Here is a 19373-nt window from a genome sequence, read left to right on the forward strand (position 1 = left end):
ATGACATATTAGGAATTAGGTCGCGAGTGCATCACGAGAAATCCCGGCAGCGTTCCTTCGGTGTACTTAACTGTAGACGCAGGGAGGAGAGAGATGCCGCGGCCTATTGCGGGCACCACCACCCCATGGACGTCGCCGGATTACGACGTCACCACACAAATACCAACAGTCGCAGCACTCGCACTACTCACCATTCTCACTGCCAGCCTGTAGTGTGTGTCACATCTCTCTTCTACATATATATATATATATTATGTACTTAGTTTGCAAGCTATTGCCAGCTAACACGTAACACCGCCGTCGCAGTACCCACCATAGAGCAGTATCGCAACTGCTGCGGCAATTATACAAATAAATATTCTTTTTCTCAAAGTGCCTCGTTGACATCTCACCGCGAGGCGAGGTGAGCTACGCCTAGACCTAAAATTACAACGAATGATTGCTCGTTTTGATCAGTCGCGCCCTTCATTATAAACACATACTTGTTCCGTGTTCTCTGTGAAAAAATTGCAACCAGAATGTTCACCATAAGTAAACCGTCAACCCCGCGTCTTGCCAACAGGAATGCCCGCGTAGGCCGAGGCTTCATCACCCTACAAACAATTTACAAGGCAATTCTCCTCGTTTATTTTATTTAAAAGAAATAATTTTAGAAATTTATCCGCGCGTTATTGTAACCCTGCTACGAGTCACCGTAGCATGGCTACGAGTCGCCGTAGCTTTACTACGAGACACAACAGCATTGCTACTAGTCTCCGTAGCGCTGCTACGGGTCACCGTAGCGTTGCTACGAGTCGCCGTAGCGTTGCACGAGTCGTCGTAACATTGCTACGTAATATCGTAGCATTGCTACGAGAAATCGTAGTGAGTCTACGAAATGTCGTAGCATCTATACAAGCAATTAATGTAGGTCTGGATGAAGTGAAAATAGTATTTATTAATTTATTTACTGATTTTATATACAAGAGTTTACAGGCGGATTTAATGCGTTGGGCATTCTCTGACAGTATAAACTAAAACGAAGCAGGTGTAGCCTACAGAAGTGTAAAAAATGACGTAACTTTTTTACAAAAAATATTAAGATAAGATATAAATACTGAAATAGATATGACGTTCATATCACGAGTATATGCATTGTAGTTATGATTTCCTCATAAACGCATAACGGTAAGCGGACGCCCTGAGATCTAGAGGGTATCATCGAATCTGTACAATGAATGTACAGTACATAGTACAAACAGCTCGCTAGTTCAGTCGACGTCGACGTTGACTCCACGCGGCACGACACGGCACGACGCGGCACCACGCGACACTCGTTACTGTGACTCAGCCGACACTCTCATTCAAATACCGCGCACCGACTCTAATTACAATTAGGATTCCAACAAATAATTTGCAGCGTGCGCCGAGCGCGGAGCCTAATGACAAACCCTCCCTCTACTTGCGCGCTTCTTACCTACACTTATTATTTGATCTTCTATTTGGACACCAAATCGAGACCTCATTTTGTTTTATTTGAGGACTTTTGATAACGAACATCTATTAGAATAATTAAATTTCTAGTGCGATTACAACTGACCGCCTTCACCTGATGACAAATAGTACCGAGGCAAGTGAAGGGGCTCCGATCATTGTCACAATATTTCCATTCATACACTCGGAATACAATAACAATGCTGCTATTTCGACAATTGAACTAGAGAGTAGAAGCAAACACCAGACTGAGTTCGACTCACACTCTTGACTGGGTCGGGTGAGCGAGTGACCTTGACGCAGCATCTCTTGTCGGCTCTTCGCACTAAGTACTATACTTAGGGTTCATAGATATATATTTTTTCTTAAAAGCTAATGTTGTCAGTTTTATACAATCATACTAGCGACGTCGAGTGAACTTGACAGTTGGTCAGTGTGTGTGTGTGTGTGTGTATCGTGTATAGTGTGTAGTAGAGATCAGAGCGACGTGCGCTCGACGCGGGCCTCAGCCGCGAGTGGCGTGCAGCGTGCCGCGCGTGACGTCACAGCGCCCGCCCCGCCCCGCCCCGTGCTACCCCGCGCACCCCCGCGCCGCACTTCAGCGTTACAGTCGATAAGAGTACCCCGATAGTCCGAGAGCTCACTCACCAATATCCCTCCTCTTTTCGAAACACCTCTACCTAAAGTCAAGTATGTAATGATTCGGGAACATATTTGTAGGATTGAATTATTGTATACTAGCTTTCCACCTGCGGCTTTTTTGGAGTTCTAGAGAAATCCAAAAATCCTTTCATAGTGCTCCTCTACACTTCCTAAAGTCTCTTCATACCGATATTGAACTTTCTATGCTCAGTAGTTTCAGCCGCACGTTTACCACCAGTCAGTCACTCAATAATGGAAGAGTTATATATATATATATATTGAAATATGTAAGATCAATATCATTACCCTTAATTAGATAAACATAAAAACGATTTAAGAAGTTGCTTGCGTTATTAGAGGTAATGAGACGTAGACATGATGCCATCAAAAACATCCTGTAAAAAACCTCAAGTCTCGCAGCGTAAAAAGTGGTGAGATCTATGTAATACCAAGTCGATTAATCTGTTTAGTCTCTACTGAAAGGACCTTCTGTCTTAAGTTATTACATAAGTTATTATCATGCCAATATTAAAAATATTTCACGTTTAAAACAAATAAATCGACCTGGCCATCGCATGATTTGATTATTAGTATGTACCACACTGCACAGCACGACGGGCCAGCAACCGAATTCCTCACTAGGGTCCTTCCGAATATAATGATCGAGATGAGTATCTTAAAGAAATTAATGCTCCTGAAATTTTAATGGCGAATTTGTGTTTTCATGCGATGACCAAGTCGATTTATTTGTTTTAAACGTGAAATATTTTTAATATTGGCATGATAATAACTTATGTAATAACTTAAGACAGAAGGTCCTTTCAGTAGAGACTAAACAGATTAATCGACTTGGTATTACATAGATCTCACCACTTTTTACGCTGCGAGACTTGAGGTTTTTTACAGGATGTTTTTGATGGCATCTCACTTCTTTTTGTAAAGCGAACATAAGTCCAATTTGTATGGAAAGACGGCTATTTTTTTCATAATTCAACATATTTTCCTATTGAAATGTTGTTCAGTTTCATAGGCTAAACACCCTTAAGTTATGCCTCATACAGTAGGTACCTATGTACACCTATTATTTTCTATTATACTACAGTAATAATTAATTCATTAACTGCAAATGTAACCTTGTAATCCTATATAAATGTATAAGATTACAAAGTTATTCTTGCAGTTAATGTATTTAGAAAACTGGACTGAAATTAGAAAATATTGAAATTTTCCCATGATTAAGATACTAAATTCTATTTGTATTCTAAATTTGAAGCTTCTAAGTCTGCTAGAAATGCCTTAGACTTTTGATGATCGGTGAGTCAGTGAGTCAGTGAATCAGTGAGTGACAAAATTCAAAACTTTAACAAGTTGTCATTCTTAAAGTACTGGTTCAAATTGACTGAAATTTTCAATATACCGTGTTCATACAATGACTAATAAGTCGCTAAAAATTCAGGCTTCTTGTTTTATCCACAACGAAATTATAGGGGGTCGAAAATGGCCTGAATTGCTTCGAGAAAAGATGGTACGGCCGTGCCGCTTTTTTTTGCTCGACTTGCGGGGGCACTGCCGTGCCCCCAGATACAGTGGAGGGCGGGTGGCGGCAGGCTCCCAGAGCAGGCGCGCCGCTCGTCGCCGGTGGCGGGCCGAGCGCGGCGCGGCGGCGGTGGCGGCGGCACGGAGCGGGCAGTCGCCGCGCGCCCGCCGCCGAGCACACAGCGCCGCCTCCGCCGCACGCGACGCGCCGACACACGCGACACACTCGCGCGACACTCCGCGCGTAGTGCGCCCGCCGCCCGCCGCCCGCCGCCGCCGCACGCGAGCGCCGCGAGTGCAGTGCTGTCAGTGCTGTCAGTGGAGTGACATGTGAGACTGTGTGTGCTGCGAGTGCGGTGCCGCCGGCGCCGGACCCTGCACCTGCACCACGCGCGCTACCCCTCCGCAGATCACACTCCACCAGGTCCGGTGACCGACTCCTGCCTGTTATTCTATCTCATCACTGATACTTTGCTGTTTTATTTTGTCTGATCTGTACGAGTTGAAAAAGCCAAATACACAGAGACTTTATAGTTCTGAACTTCAGTTCAAGACGATATAGGCAAACTTAACACTAGTTTTGTCGATATAAAACTTCATGTTATTACTGTTGACAACAACCTTACGGATGAAATCAGAAACCTAGTACGTAACTATTCATAGGCATTTCATATTTGAATAGTTTAATAAGCACGCGATGTTATACCGAACATACTTGTCACGACCTGTGACCGTCAAGTGACAGCTCGCACACGGCACGCGACGTCACGCGCGGCATGCGGCACGACACGGTACACAGCGTACGGCACGGTACGACAACAGGCATGCGGCACGATACGACGTACTTTTGGCACTATCGGATGCGATGCCCTCGACGACTCACCTGAATGCTCAAAAGTAATAAACCGAATGATGTAATTATAAGTGTAAACAAACAGCTCGGACGAATCAAACTAAATTGATTTGTGAGGAATACGTCACGGTGGCCTACTTTTAAACGATTATAAACGTTTGTGAACAATTCGATCGGTGGCTCGTCAAGAATCCAGTGGAACTTGCAAAAGTTTCAATCTTTGTAGGTCGTTTAATAAATCAAATGATTCGCGGTCGAGTGAGCACGTGAGCGCTCGCGCTGCACCGCTCAGGCTCGGCTCGGAGCAGGGCTGGTGCACGGCGCGGGACGTGGCTCGGACACGTATCGATTACGAACGCCTCATAAAAATGCACGAGCACGCACCGCGCTACATTAAATCCGGCTTCAAGTACTTACTGTGATATCGCAAGTATAACCAGGATATCGTCGCCCCACTCGTCACGCTCATCGTACTGCTCGCAGTGCCCGCCTCTCAGCCGTGCCGCTCCGTGCTGCACCGTGCCGCACCGTGCCGCACCGTGTCGCCCCGTACTGCACCGTGACGTGCCGTGCTGCACCGTGTAGTGTCGCGCGACGCATACCTGGTGATAGCACGTGTTGCTACACGCTTGACTTAAGAAGACAATAAACATTGTAGGCATTAGAATGTACTGTGCGATACTAAGAAAAAATATTTGAATGCATGCTCTAACTTATATGGTCCACTAGAAACTATTCAATTTAGAGAAGCAGTCACGAGAGACATTCATTAATTAGCGCAATAAAATATATTTATAAATATTAGTAACACACACGCGCGGAACAATTTAAATATATTTTATTTTACGCATAATTCATTAAAATATGCTTAATAACTGCAAACTTCATAAACGTCTTTTTTTAATATTCAGACGTGCTTACTGTGTATACGAGTTATACGACTGCTGATCACGGGTACGATTCCCCTGTCGGGCCAAGTCAAAAGGCAATTATGATTTACTAATTCGTATAAGAATATTGTCAATAGAAACCCAGAGTATAATCGAATGTTTGGATCTTAATGGTTAATGGCAAATCACAATGGCGTTGTGTAGTTTACAGATTTCGGCGTGCACTATTACCTTTAAAATATTATAAAACGAGCGTTGCGTTCAGCATTGCATCATGCATTATAAAGTCCAGCCCTGTGACGTGACACTCGTCAACACTCGTCGACAGTCGTCAACAGTCGCACTATAATGATACGGTCACCACATAAACTGTACTAAACACGATAAATACCGCATCACGATAGGTAACTGACGACACTGTCGCATTGTTCCATGCACTCATACTACTCATAGTTACCTAGTGATCAGCGTTTACACAAACGGATAGGGTGAATATGTTATTGCTCTTAATGTAATGTAGGAACCGGTATCGTAATACTTACTTTTCCAATTGCAATGACTTACAAGTATGTTGTTTCTACCTGACATACCTATTGTTATCTTGTTTCTACTTGACAAGTGTGAAATATTGGAGGCTGCGGACTATGTTACTGACCGACCTACAGGCTCTCGAGACTCGTGGAGCCGCGACCTACACTCCGCGTAAAGAGCATGATGTCTACTGATAATAACTGCAATAATAACTATGCACTCGAAACCTTTCCATTACTGTGTCATTGCTGGCCACGCATCGCCTCTCTGAATGAGGAGTCTAGGTGACAGCAAACAAGTGCGGGGACATTGCGCGCCCTCATAATCTGGTTTAAACTAGTACAGTATTAGTTGAGGCACACAAGCTATAAATGCATTTCGACATCTTCGACTTCGACATTCATCATCGTTAGAGCAAGTGATATATAACATAATATGTACATTGTACATGTACATACTCTCATGTTTTGCAAAAGTCGGTGGTGCGGTGCGTTGCACTCGAACTCTCCTAACCACTTGCGTACGTGGCGATTAATTACTCGTAATTATAAACAACACGCGGCTATCACTGCTATATGCCATATCACATGATGAAAATAAATGATTTCGTAACAACTATATGAGCTAACAATGATGCTCAATGTAATCAAATCGTTCAATAGTGTAGTGTCGATACTGTTCATTGTTCATCACATACATTTCACTACTGAACTAACTTTACATAACTGTAACCGCAGCGTTGCTCAACTTTCTTTATAAATATTATAAACACTCCGCTGTATGTGTTATACAGGGTGTCCCAAAACTCAACGATAATCCGAGACAGGATGAAAGGCCAAGTCATACTGGTTATAGGAAAAATAAAAAAAAAAATCCATATCACTTAGTTCAGCAATAATAGACACTTTTCAAAAAAGTTGAAATTCCACACCCTTGGTCGCATTTTCAAGTCCTGTGATCACCAATGTCACAATTTCGCTGTGTTTTTTTTAATTTCGTGATCTTAATTAAATATTCTATTGATCGTATAACAAATGAATGCACAAAACATTGTTAATTTAATAAAAAAAGTTAAGTTTTAGTGAGTCATCTTTCTCAAAAATATCGTTAGTCAACTTTGACGCTTCATACTGAAAAAAAAATGTACTACACTACCCTTGGCAAGTAATTTCAAAAGTTGGCGCATTTAATCAAGATTTCAAAATGGTATAACACTTGCCACTTTTCTTGCCATTAAAAATGTTATTTTTATTTGAACGAAGAGTATCCGCGCATATGGATCGGACGCAGTGGTACAATTTTATGGCATCCTCGTTCCCGCGATCTAAATCCAGTAGATATTTTTTACTGGGAATGCATAAAAGAAAAAGTTTATTCGAAATCAATACAAAACTATCAGAACTTCGCCAGAAAATTAACACAGCGTCAGAAGAAATAAATGCAAGGAATTTTGCTTGACTGGTGAAAAAATCTTTTGTACGCCGTTGCAGAGCCTGTATTCGTGCCAGAGGAAAGCAATTATTTTTAGTAAAGAGGTAATTGAGTCAGTCCACAACAAATATTTAATGTAATAAACATAATAGGTTATAATAATTAAAAAAAAAAACAATGAACGAACCATCGATCTTATTTAATTATTCTCCTTAAACTAAAGTAATTCCGAATTGTCTTCCTCTAGCATGAATTCAGGCTCTGCAACGCCTTACAAGAGACCTTTGCACCAGTCAATCAAAATTAATTGCATTTATTTCCTCTGATGCTGTGTCAATTTTCTGGCGAAGTTCTGATAGTTTTGTATTGATTTCGAATAAACTTTTTCTTTTATGCATTCCCAGTAAAAAATATCTACTGGATTTAGATCGCGGGAACGAGGATGCCATAAAATTGTACCACTGCGTCCGATCCATTTGCGAGGATACTCTTCGTTCAAATAAAATAACATTTTTAATGGCAAGAAAAGTGGCAAGTGTTATACCATTTTGAAATCTTGATTAAATGCGCCAACTTTTGAAATTACTTGCCAAGGGTAGTGTAGTACATTTTTTTTTCAGTATGAAGCGTCAAAGTTGACTAACGATATTTTTGAGAAAGATGACTCACTAAAACTTAACTTTTTTTATTAAATTAACAATGTTTTGTGCATTCATTTGTTATACGATCAATAGAATATTTAATTAAGATCACGAAATTAAAAAAAACACAGCGAAATTGTGACATTGGTGATCACAGGACTTGAAAATGCGACCAAGGGTGTGGAATTTCAACTTTTTTGAAAAGTGTCTATTATTGCTGAACTAAGTGATATGGATTTATTTTTTTATTTTTCCTATAACCGGTATGACTTGGCCTTTCATCCTGTCTCGGATTATCGTTGAGTTTTGGGACACCCTGTATATGTTAACTATAATTGCTAGTAGTTGAAGAACACTGGCACTTTGCTCTCCTCCTAACTTACAAGATGATAAATCTCTACTAATATTATAAATCCGAACGTAACTGCGTCTTCCTGTATCTTGTTTATGCCTGAATCACTGAACCGGTTTGTAATTTTGTACAAAAGTACCTTGAGACCCGTGAAAGAACATCGTATAATTTTTATTTCGAAAATGACATAGCGACGGAAATTATGCAGGATATGAGCCATTTAAGTGTAACTGTATACTATAAGTGTATAACACATTATAATTCAGTATATATTATAGTCATGTGTCAATGTGTGCTGTGTGTTAGCTCGTGATGTTGATGTTGTCGGCGACACGACATCGAACACTTGTGTCTAAACATGTTGAGAGACGTACCGGCTACAAGCACCGGCTGTGTCCAGACGTGATGTGTGACTCGTGCGGGGGACGCCCACTGCCCACTGTCCACTGCCCATAGTTTACATTTAATTATTACAAACGCACAATTATTATATCACGCCTTTTTTACCCGAAAGTGTACGCAGAAACATGTGAAATACAACCACGTTTCACTTCTACGTTCGACATTCTACAACTGAGAAATATTCTTATAAAGGATGACTGATAAACTATCCCTTTCTTTACCAGTCACCTTGTGTACCTGAGCACATAAAACTTCGTAGCCAATGTATTGTATAAAATATATTTAAATATCGGTTGTATCCTTAAAAAAATCTCAATTAAGTTCGTACACAAAAATTTCGAAATCGTATGCACCGTGTGTATAGATTTATCCATATTGGAAACATTGTCAAGGCCTTTAGCCTTCAATGAAATGCGGCTCTTACAAACAAGTGCCAGTAATACCAGCCAATAATGTGCTCCTTGCCGATTACTGGCTACGGCGACCTATTTCATCAAAATCGTCGTGCAAACTACACAGGTACACTCTCTATTCACTCACACTCATGGTCAGGTGGGACAGATAACCGACACGACCAGTGAGAGATCAGACGCAGGACCGACGGCTTTACGTGCTCTCTGAGGCGCGTATGTCTATAATCTCAACTTTCTAACTCCGGGCAATCTCAGAAAAGACTTTATTTGGCCCGTCCCAGAATCCGAACCCGTGACCCCTGCGCCGCAGTCGCATATGCAACCGAATGCGCCACAGAGGCAGTCATTTAATTATTAAGAGTTAAGTAATATCATCACGTGTGTGTATTTGTGTGTGCGCATCTTGAGACAGGTAGCGGCGGCCGTGGCTCGTGAAAAACACATCAATCTCAGCACGGCGGCGCGCGGTGATCAATCACACGCATTCACTCTCACACACACACACACACACATACATGCACACTGTGTGCACTATGTAATGTACACACACGACACCTTCAACGTGTAATGTGTAATGCGCGTGGACACTGTCACATACATACTTATTGTTCGTTTGTTCCACATCACTCAGATCACACTCACTAGTTACTACTAAGGATCGTGACTTCATACTATTGTCTTAGGGCAGGGCGCTCGTACACTTTGTCAGAGTAGTTTTATGCTTTAGATGCTTATAAATTAATTATAAACACCAAAACGAGTCATTAGAAACTTACATGACTTACATCAGTTGAAATTTGCTGCCTGCTCACTGATTACTGATCGCAAGTGGCTATCGAGATAACATTATAAGTAGAGTCGTATGTGAAACTCTCGATGGTATATAAACACTTTTGATCGCTCGGTGACCTCGTATTGCGTTTTCGATGACTTGTAATATCGTCAAAGTGCTTCTTATCTTATCTTATCTAAGGGGTGGGGGTGCCAGTTAATGCCTGGCTGACACCTCGACCATTCCTGATCCTTTGTGTCACCCCCTCCTTCGCTACTCTAGACGTTGGGGGACACAGCAAAACCTAACAGTTTTGCTGTGCACCTCATCGGAAGCAGCCTGTTTTGTGGTTTAGGGTAACCGCATTCTAAAAGATCGATTCTTTTCCTTCCTAAAGCATTACACTCGCACAGTATGTGTTTCATGGTTTCTGCTTCTTCATTGCAGTGCCTGCATTTAGGGTCATCTATGGCTCCTATCTTATTAAGCATGTAGTTCGTGCCGTAGTGTCCTGTGAGAGCACCAAGTATTTTCCTGATGCTGTCTTTGCTAAGGTTTATTAGGTTATTACTCCAGCTTTTGTTGATGTTGTTTATGAATAGTTTCGAATGGGTTGGTCCAGATATGTCGTCAATGTGCTTTGTTTTCCCTCAACTCTCAGAGTCGTTGAGGAACGACGAGTCATTGCGCTACACTGACTACACTGACTACACTGACTACACTGACTACACTGACTACACTGCTCTCTGTTACTTGTTTCAGTAATCAGATAATATCTGTGAGCTCAACTATGTTTGTCTTCATGAACGTCCGGTCCTCGCAGTTCATTGTTGTATTGTATGTATACTTCAAGATGGTTCAACGAGATCACTGCATTCGTTTATGCGTGTGTGTACATATACATCGTATGTCATGTTGTCCACGAAGCTTTTAGCGTTCCTTTTATGTCTAACTTGTAAATATTATGAAGGTCGTATTCATGTGATATCGTATTAATTTTTTTACCATTATCAGCTTCCAAAAAAAATATTTTCCGTAGTACTTGTTTATGACCCGGCGGAACTCTACTAATGGAGTTCCCCGGATCATCATCAACATCAACCACTATAATATATAATACACTTCATGTATGTTATGCTATGTTGTTGTTGAGTTCAGCAGCAACGATATCAAGCTACAATGTATGAGTTGGTTTATGGTGGCGGTCACACGGTGCGCACCTCCTACGCTCTCACTCTTGTAACCGGCGAAAAGTCAGGTGTAGCTAGGAGCTGCATACTCGTAGCGATCACTGAGGATTTATTCGACACAACAAGTCGACAATCACTCTTTCATACGACTCGTCGTAGCTATGCGACACAGAGACAAGCGTTAGAGTGTCGTCCAGAGAGATGTGAGTTGTGACCCAGTAATGTGTGTAATGTGTGTGACGTGTGTGACGTGTGTGCAGGGCGTGGCGCGTGATGTAGCGGCGCGGCGCTGCGAGACGCGAGGCGCGGCATGGCGGCGCGCGCGCTGTGCGTGGCGCTGCTGGCCGCGCTCGCCGCCGCCGCCGGCCCCGCGCCCGCGCCGCAGCCCGCGCGGCCGCGGCGCGTGCACCGCGACGCCGCGGCCGTGGAGGTGCCGCCCTCGGACGCGCCGCTGGAGCCGGGCGCGCACGCGCTCGACGCCGTGGAGCTGGAGCTCGCGGAGATGGGCGAGGTGCCGGCGTGGCGCGAGCTGTGGTACGGCTCGCTGGACGCGCTGCACCGCGAGCCCACCATCAACAACACGCACGAGGACGTGCTCGTGCAGCTCGGCGCCGTCGCCTTCCTGCACTGCCCCGTGCGCAATCTCGGCGAGCGCGGCGTACGTACACACATACGAGTACACACCTGCCCCGTGGCCCTGTCTGCCGCGGGAGTCTCTGTCGTGTCAGTTCGATCGTGTAACGTGAGTGCTTGATTGTGTCGCCAGGTGTCGTGGGTGCGGCGCCGCGACTGGCACATCATAAGCTCCGGTATGCTCATGTATACCAACGACGAGCGCTTTCAGGTACTGCCACATAACTGGCGTTATATTTCTCTTTATTTTTTTCTTTTATGTTTAAAAGTTTTTTACCTCTTACGTTTATTTGTGTTCAGGTGCTCCACAGCGAGGGTTCAGACGACTGGATTCTGCAAATAAAATACGTACAAAAGCGTGACAACGGCACATACGAGTGTCAGGTGTGTAGGCTGTCTGTGGTGTCTGTGTGCTTGTATGTGTTGTGTGTGTGTTGTGTACTTACGTAGTATGTATGTAATATCAGGTGTCGACGGGGTCGGGCACGCTGTCGCGGCTGGTGCACCTGCACATCGCAGTGCCCGAGGCGTTCATCCTCGGCGCCGACGAGCACCACGTCGACGCGGGCTCCACTATCAATCTCGTCTGTATTATAGAAAAGGTAACACACGCTCCACACAAGCTATGAGAACGAAGCGAATCATGACTACATAGTTGCATAAACGACGTGTTGCAGAGTCCGGTGCCGCCGCAGTACGTGTTCTGGTACCACAACGCGCGCATGATCAACTACGACGTGTCGCGCGGCGTGAGCGTGCTCACGGAGCCGGGGCCCAAGACGCAGTCGGCGCTGGCCATCCGCGCCGCCGGCCCGCAGCACTCCGGCAACTACACGTGCGCCGCCGCCAACACCGAGCCCGCGCACATCTACGTCTACGTGTCGGAAGGCAGTCAGTATCCCCCCCCCCTCCCCCGTCCGCGTCGACATCGTCTGCTACGTGCATGTGTGTCGCTCACCGAGTGTTCTGTGTGTGTGGTGCAGGTGACAAGATGGCGGCCACGCTGAGCCGCAACACGAGCGGCGCCCGCCGCGACGCGCACGCCGCGCTGCTCGCCCTCGGCGTGGCGCTGATCACTGCGCTCACTGCCGCCACTACGTCTCGTCCATGAACGCTCATCTTTAGATAATAACTAACTTTACTTTGTAAATATTAACGAACCTGACGGATTTCGGGTCACGTTTACGAATAATAAAAAAAAGGACTCAACTCTCGCTACTGCAGATGGCTATCCTCTAATACGTGGTGGTAATACGTGTCTGATAAATTGTCATATTGTATTCAAAAGAGGAAACTCACTGCAGTAGTGAAGTTGTGGTAGGTAAATAAATTCTTGAGTGTGCGACGTGTTGTGGAGACAATGTCGCTCACGACTGATACGCAGTCGACGCTCGTCTATAGTGTACATAATTCTACGATGGTTAAGTGTGACGTCACTGCACTCTGCGGCCGGGCGGCGGCGACGCGCCGGCGCCGGAGTGCAGCGGCTGCCTCGTCCCGTTACATTTTATTGTTCGTTACTAACACTAGAGGGCGGCGCGCGCATCAGATGCCGCGCGCCGCGCACCTGTACATATGTATCGCTGTTAGTTCAACACCGCCGTCAACTGTCCGCTCCCCCACTGACACTGACACCGACACTGACACTGACACACTGTACATACTCGACTCGGTCTACTACTTACTACGATACAGACGTACCGCTCCTTCAATATTTGTGGCCTCGCGCGGCGCCGCCTCGCTCTTACACTCACATACATTGTGTACATCATTATCAAACATTATTACCTCCAAGCAGCTAGCTTGTATAATGTGCGAAACTGTAATGTGACGTTTGTAAACAATAAACTAAGTGAAAGTGAGGCGGCAACGACGACTACTTGTAAAAACGACATTTCACATCTGTTCTCATGACTTCCATTGTAATAATAAATAATAATAAACATTTTTAACAATCGCTGTTTTATTTCATACAGAAGTGGAAACATGCTTCGCTCACTCACAATTTGCTTTATATGCCAGTGGACCCATGCGGTTATAAGTAATTATAAGTAACTAGCTGACCCGCGCAACTTCGCTTGCGTCACATTAGAGCTAAAGTTAAATGGGCTATCTAACACTGAAAAAAAAATTCTAATCGGACCAGTACTTCCTAAGATTAGCGCGTTCAAACAAACAAACTCTTCAGCTTTATAATATTAGTATAGATGAATTAATTATAAAAGGTTATTTTGGTTATTTTTTTTTTCTTTTTTTTTTAAAGCGGGATGACCTAAACCACTGCACCACGAGAGGCAGTCTAAAAAAATGAATAACTAAAATTCCTTTCTTTGTATGCCTACATCATAATTATCCATCAAAGGGTGCCCTCTTGATGGGTGAAATAAATGAAATTAACAAAATTACCAAATGTTGAAAATTAACAAAACTAGCGAAAGAAACGAACGCAAGAAATGAAATGGACGAAACGAACACAATGAAATAAACGATGGAAGTGAACGTAGTGGACAACATGAACGCAATAACGAAATGAACGAGACGGACGCATTGAATAAATACAACGAAATGAACAATATGACCGAATGGAACGAAATGAAAGAAAATGAACGAAGGGAACTATATGAATACACAAAAAAAAAAAGAAAAAAACAGAAATTACATAACATCTCCCTGAAATCCTATTTCATCTCCCTGAAATTACATTATGACTTCCTGAAATAACATTAAGGCTCCCTAAAATTACATAATAACTTCCTAAAATCTTATATCTCCCTGGAATAATATTATGATTCCCTGAAATTACATAATATCCCACTGAAATAATACTCCCTGAAATTTCATAATAACTCCCTGAAATCTTATAACATCTCCCTGAAATGATATTATGACCCCCCTGAAATCACACAATAACTTCCTAAAATCTCATAACATCTCCCTGAACTCTTATAACATCTTCCTGAAATATTATAACATCGCGCTGATTTCCAATAGCAAATAGGTATCTTAATTGAATGAAATGAATGAAATGAACGAAATGAACGAAATGAACGAAATGAACGAAATGAACGGAATGAACGAAATGAACGAAGTGAATGAAATGAACGAAATGAACGAAGTGAACGAAATGAACGAAATGAACGAAATCAACGAAATTAACGAAATTAACGAAATTAACGAAATGAACGAAATGAACGAAACGAACGAAACGAACGAAACGAACGAAATGAACGAAATGAATTAATGAAGAAAACTATGTATATGAACACACACATTTAGCAGTTACATAACATCTCCCTGAAACCTTATTACATCTCCTAGAAATTACATATTATGTATTACGTTTTAACTTCCTGAAATCCTATAACATATCCCTGATATCTTATTTCATCTCCCTAAAATGATTTAATGAACTCCCTTAAATTACATAATAACTTCCTGAAATTACATAATACCCCCCTGAAACCTTATAACATCTCCCTGAAATGATAGTATGACTCCCTGAAGTGTTATAACATCTCCCTGAAACGATATTATGACTCCCTGAAATTACACAATACCCTCCTGAAATTACATAATACCCCCTTGAAACCTTATAACATCTCCCTGAAATCTTATAACATCTCCCTGAAATGTTATAACATCCCCTGAAATCTTATTCCACCACCCTGAAATCTTATAACAGCTCCCTGAAATATTATAATATCTTCCTGAAATCTTATAACATCTCCCTGAAATGTTATAACATCCCCCCTGAAATCTTATTCCACCACCCTGAAATCTTATAACAGCTCCCTGAAATATTATAACATCTTCCTGAAATCTTATAACATCTCCCTGAAATGTTATAACATCCCCCCTGAAATCTTATTCCACCACCCTGAAATCTTATAACAGCTCCCTGAAATATTATAACATCTTCCTGAAATCTTATAAAATCTCCTTGAAATTATATTTAAACTCCCTGAAATTTCATAATAACTTCCTGACATCTTATAACATCTCCATGAAAAAAGAAAAAAAAAAAAAAAATATATATATAAAAGATCCTTGAAATCTTGTACCTGAAACATTATTACATCTCCCTGAAAAATCTAATTTCATCTCCCTTCAATAATAATAAATCTTATAGCATATCCCTGAAATCTTATCTTAAGAATAATTGATGAGAAGTTGACGAATAATTGATGAGAAGTTGACGAATAATTGATGAGTAGTTGATGAATAATTGATGAGTAATGGATGAAAAGTATGAAAAGTTGATGAAGGATGAAGTGTGATTTTGACGGCAAGAAGGTGTGACAAGCGACCTGTATAAAGGATGGTTAGGTTAGGTTAGGTTAGGTTAGGTTAGGTTAGGTTAGGTTAGGTTAGGTTAGGTTAGGTTAGGTTAGGTTAGGTTAGGTTAGGTTAGGTTAGGTTAGGTTAGGTTAGGTTAGGTTAGGTTAGGTTAGGTTAGGTTAGGTTAGGTTAGGTTAGGTTAGGTTAGGTTAGGTTAGGTTAGGTTAGGTTAGGTTAGGTTAGGTTAGGTTAGGTTAGGTTAGGTTAGGTTAGGTTAGGTTAGGTTAGGTTAGGTTTTTTTTTTTTTTTTTTTTTTTTTTTTTTTTTTTTTTTTTTTTTTTTTCCTAGCTACCCCTAACATGGAGGTCAGGGTCCTTGGCAAGCTATCTAGGTTCTTAACATCTATTTTGAAACTACCCGGAAATGGGCCTATTCTCCTCAATCATTCTAGTCCTCTATTACCATACCATTCTCGCTTTTATGCCTCTCGCACTTCTTTTCCTCATCTTTCATACTTGCATACCTATTCTATTTATTAGTCTATCATTAAGTACACACGGGGGGGGCTTAGGTTAGGGTCGGATGGTGGGATGGGAAAGGGGGGGGGGGAGAAGGGTCATTTATTTTATTTTACATTTGTGTTTTTTACTTATACCTACTATGTATACATACTACCTATACACTTATATACTACCTATATACTTAACACTACTAACATTACACTTTTCTTTATTGCTTACTTATTTTAACATTTTATTTACTTATGCTCTATACCTATATGCTATTTTAATATATATAACAATATATTAAATAATCATATTTTTCTTACACTAATTTTTAATTTTAATACAGTTATTCTTATAGCTACAATTTTTACACAGTTTTTGCCGGTTGTTTGGTTCCCAGCCAGTCTAGGCCAGTTTATGACGTGAGCGGATTTAGCAGGTTTTGTTTCAGGATACATTGTTAGAATGGGCTGAGAACAAACTGCTGCCACTCGGTGGAAAGTCGTTGACTGACCTGACCTTTTGTTGTGCGTTTTCTTTTCCTCTAGTTTAACGACACTTAAACCTTTGGAAAAGCTGCCACTCTCCGCGCGGGCCATTGCAACCAAGTTGGTCGTGTAGGTTTGTGTGCTTGTGTGTGTGTTTTGTGTTGTAGTGTAGTTTGTGCGTGTGTTCGTCTGCTTTTTGTTTCTCCTCTCCGGTGTGGTTATGTTGCCTTTTGTCCCCTTTTCCACCTTAGCAGTAGGCAACCGACGCTCGGGCCAGAGCGTCCCACTTCCTTCGCACTGGGCATTCAGCACTGAATGCGTTGTGCTGGATGTGGGCCGCGCCCGCCCGGGCGCAGTTGCGGCACGCTGGTGGTTCTCCCGCTGCCATGTCTGCGCACTTGTCCCTCATGTGAGGGCCTCCGCAGTGGCTGCAGAGATCGGCCGGCTCCCTGCAGAGGCGCTTGCTGTGTCCATATGCGAGGCACCGGGTGCACTGCACCAGCGGCGACTGGTCCTCAACTCGCACGTTCTGCAGGTCGACCTTCAGTCTTCCTGCAGCCACTGCCCTTGCCCATATTGTCGGAGATACCCTCAAGACGATGTTTGCGTTGTGGGGGTTCCGCGCTTTCCTCCTATACTTGACTTCCATCCTGTCTTCCTCGTCGGCGAGGGCGCCAAAAACACCCGCATTCTGGCTCCGGAGGGCGCCCAGTACCTCCACATCGCTGTGGACGGTCAGGACGTCCCTCAGGACCAGGAGCGGGTCCTTGTTTTTGACCTCCTCGGCGACGAGTTGACCCCCGCTGTCCTTAAGCTTGCTAATTACTTTTTCCCTTTCTTCCTTCGTCTTGCATCCTAGTACTATTTTCCTATCCCTAGCTTTCCGCACTCTTTCAACTTTCACCCATCCATTCTTAGCATCAATCGTCTTTCTTACCTTCTCTAATACTTCCTCTCCAGTGTCCTCTTCATTCTTTGATGTGACTATGACTGAGTGAAGAGTCGCAGGCTCCCTACTGCTTTCCGCTCGGACTGCGTTGGCGTAGCTCAGCTGCGGTCTCTCCACCAGTAGGTCCAGGCGTTCCCTATTTTCCTTCAGGATCCTATTATTCTCTTCCACTCTTTCCATTAAGGCCCTGACATTCTCCAGGGATACGGAGCAGGCAGGGGGGGGATTATCCTTCCCTATCTGCTCCGTCACCCCGGTTCCCTCACTTTCATCTCTTTCTGTCCCCCCTTCTACAGAGGACCCCGCTTCCGCCTCTTTAAAGAGTCTCATTAGGTGGCTGAGGGCCGCCTTTAGGGTCTCCTTTATGTCCCCCCTAAGATTGCGAGACTCAGAGAGGGCCCTGTGCCCCTTGGCGAACCATGAGTTGGCTTCCTCTCTTCGGCTCTTTGGGGGGCTCGTAGGTGAAATTTGGAGCCTGGAGGGAAGCTCTCCTTCCAGGCACCGTATGGGAGCCCGTTTCTTCTTGGTCACCGTAATGGTGGCCAAGGTTGGCATGTGTTTGGGAGACGGGGTTGTCACTGTAGTAGGGGGGGGCCTTCTTGTAGGGCTGGTAACCCTAGCAGATTCCCGCTCGCCGACACTCCGTCTCGCGTTTTGTCCCGCGGGTCGGTCTGTCGGGCTGTTGGAGCCGGGATCTGCCTTCGATTTCGACACCCTTTTTACGGGCGTCCTGTCTAGGGAGTATTGTCCGAACATCCTTCCCTCTACTTACGCAAACCTCAGCTATACCTAGAGTCAAAGTTTTACAACTTTTGTTGCAGGTCGCGTGTGTTGCTGTCCAGCAGCTGTCAAGGTCCCTGATGCGAGATGTCGCTCAGGTGAGTTTGCGTAGGTGTGTGTCTCTGTGTGTGTGCGTGTTTGGTTTTGAGGGTGTGTGTGCGCGTATGTGTGTGTGTGTGTGTGTGTATGTGTGTGAGTGTGAGGTAAATGTATGTGTATTGTGGATAGTGGTGTGAGTGCGTGAGAGTGCCCTCAGTCCAGGATGTGTTCTATATGTAAAGGGTATAGAACGGTCAGGAAGGGGGGGATGGGGGGTAGGGGGCGAGGTTTCGGATGTCTAGATAGTGAGGGAATAGGGGTAGCTATCCGTCACGTCAAAAACCGGGTCAAAAATTTTGGACAAAATCCGGGTGTAAAGTCCCGGACTGTCCTAGAGTCCCAAGATGAAGTACCAGACAGGAAGAGGCGGTTGTCCAGGCTTTGCTCAGATGACTGAAGCAAGTCCCGTTCAAATCGGGTCACTGGGGCCCGAGATATGGGCCTTTGAAGAAATTCAAGATGGCGGTCAAAATGGCCGCCACTAGGTTATGGTCCCAGGCGATCCGCCCGCTCC

The 19373-nt window shown here is 43.6% G+C and overlaps 1 protein-coding gene across 1 annotated transcript; it reads left to right on the forward strand.

The window, feature by feature from the left end:
- Nucleotides 1-3780: 3780 nt before the first annotated feature.
- Nucleotides 3781-13702, forward strand: LOC142980099 (protein amalgam-like). Its single transcript, XM_076125404.1, has 7 exons — nt 3781-4075; nt 11387-11784; nt 11893-11970; nt 12060-12143; nt 12227-12361; nt 12437-12650; nt 12743-13702. The coding sequence occupies exons 2-7, from the start codon at nt 11437-11439 to the stop codon at nt 12868-12870; spliced, it is 987 nt and encodes a 328-aa protein (XP_075981519.1). The 5' UTR covers nt 3781-4075; nt 11387-11436; the 3' UTR covers nt 12871-13702.
- Nucleotides 13703-19373: the final 5671 nt, after the last annotated feature.

Source organism: Anticarsia gemmatalis, chromosome 17, assembly GCF_050436995.1.
Source record: "Anticarsia gemmatalis isolate Benzon Research Colony breed Stoneville strain chromosome 17, ilAntGemm2 primary, whole genome shotgun sequence".
Classification (NCBI taxonomy): Eukaryota; Metazoa; Arthropoda; class Insecta; order Lepidoptera; family Erebidae; genus Anticarsia; species Anticarsia gemmatalis.

What these genes read in the sequence shown, in the direction of transcription:
- LOC142980099 (XM_076125404.1), top strand. Translation starts at nt 11,437, where the DNA reads ATGGCGGCGCGCGCGCTGTGCGTGGCGCTGCTGGCCGCGCTCGCCGCC. An exon ending in GCAATCTCGGCGAGCGCGGC is followed by an intron (nt 11,785 to 11,892) that starts GTACGTACACAC and finishes TTGTGTCGCCAG; the next exon opens with GTGTCGTGGGTGCGGCGCCG. An exon ending in TCGTCTGTATTATAGAAAAG is followed by an intron (nt 12,362 to 12,436) that starts GTAACACACGCT and finishes GACGTGTTGCAG; the next exon opens with AGTCCGGTGCCGCCGCAGTA.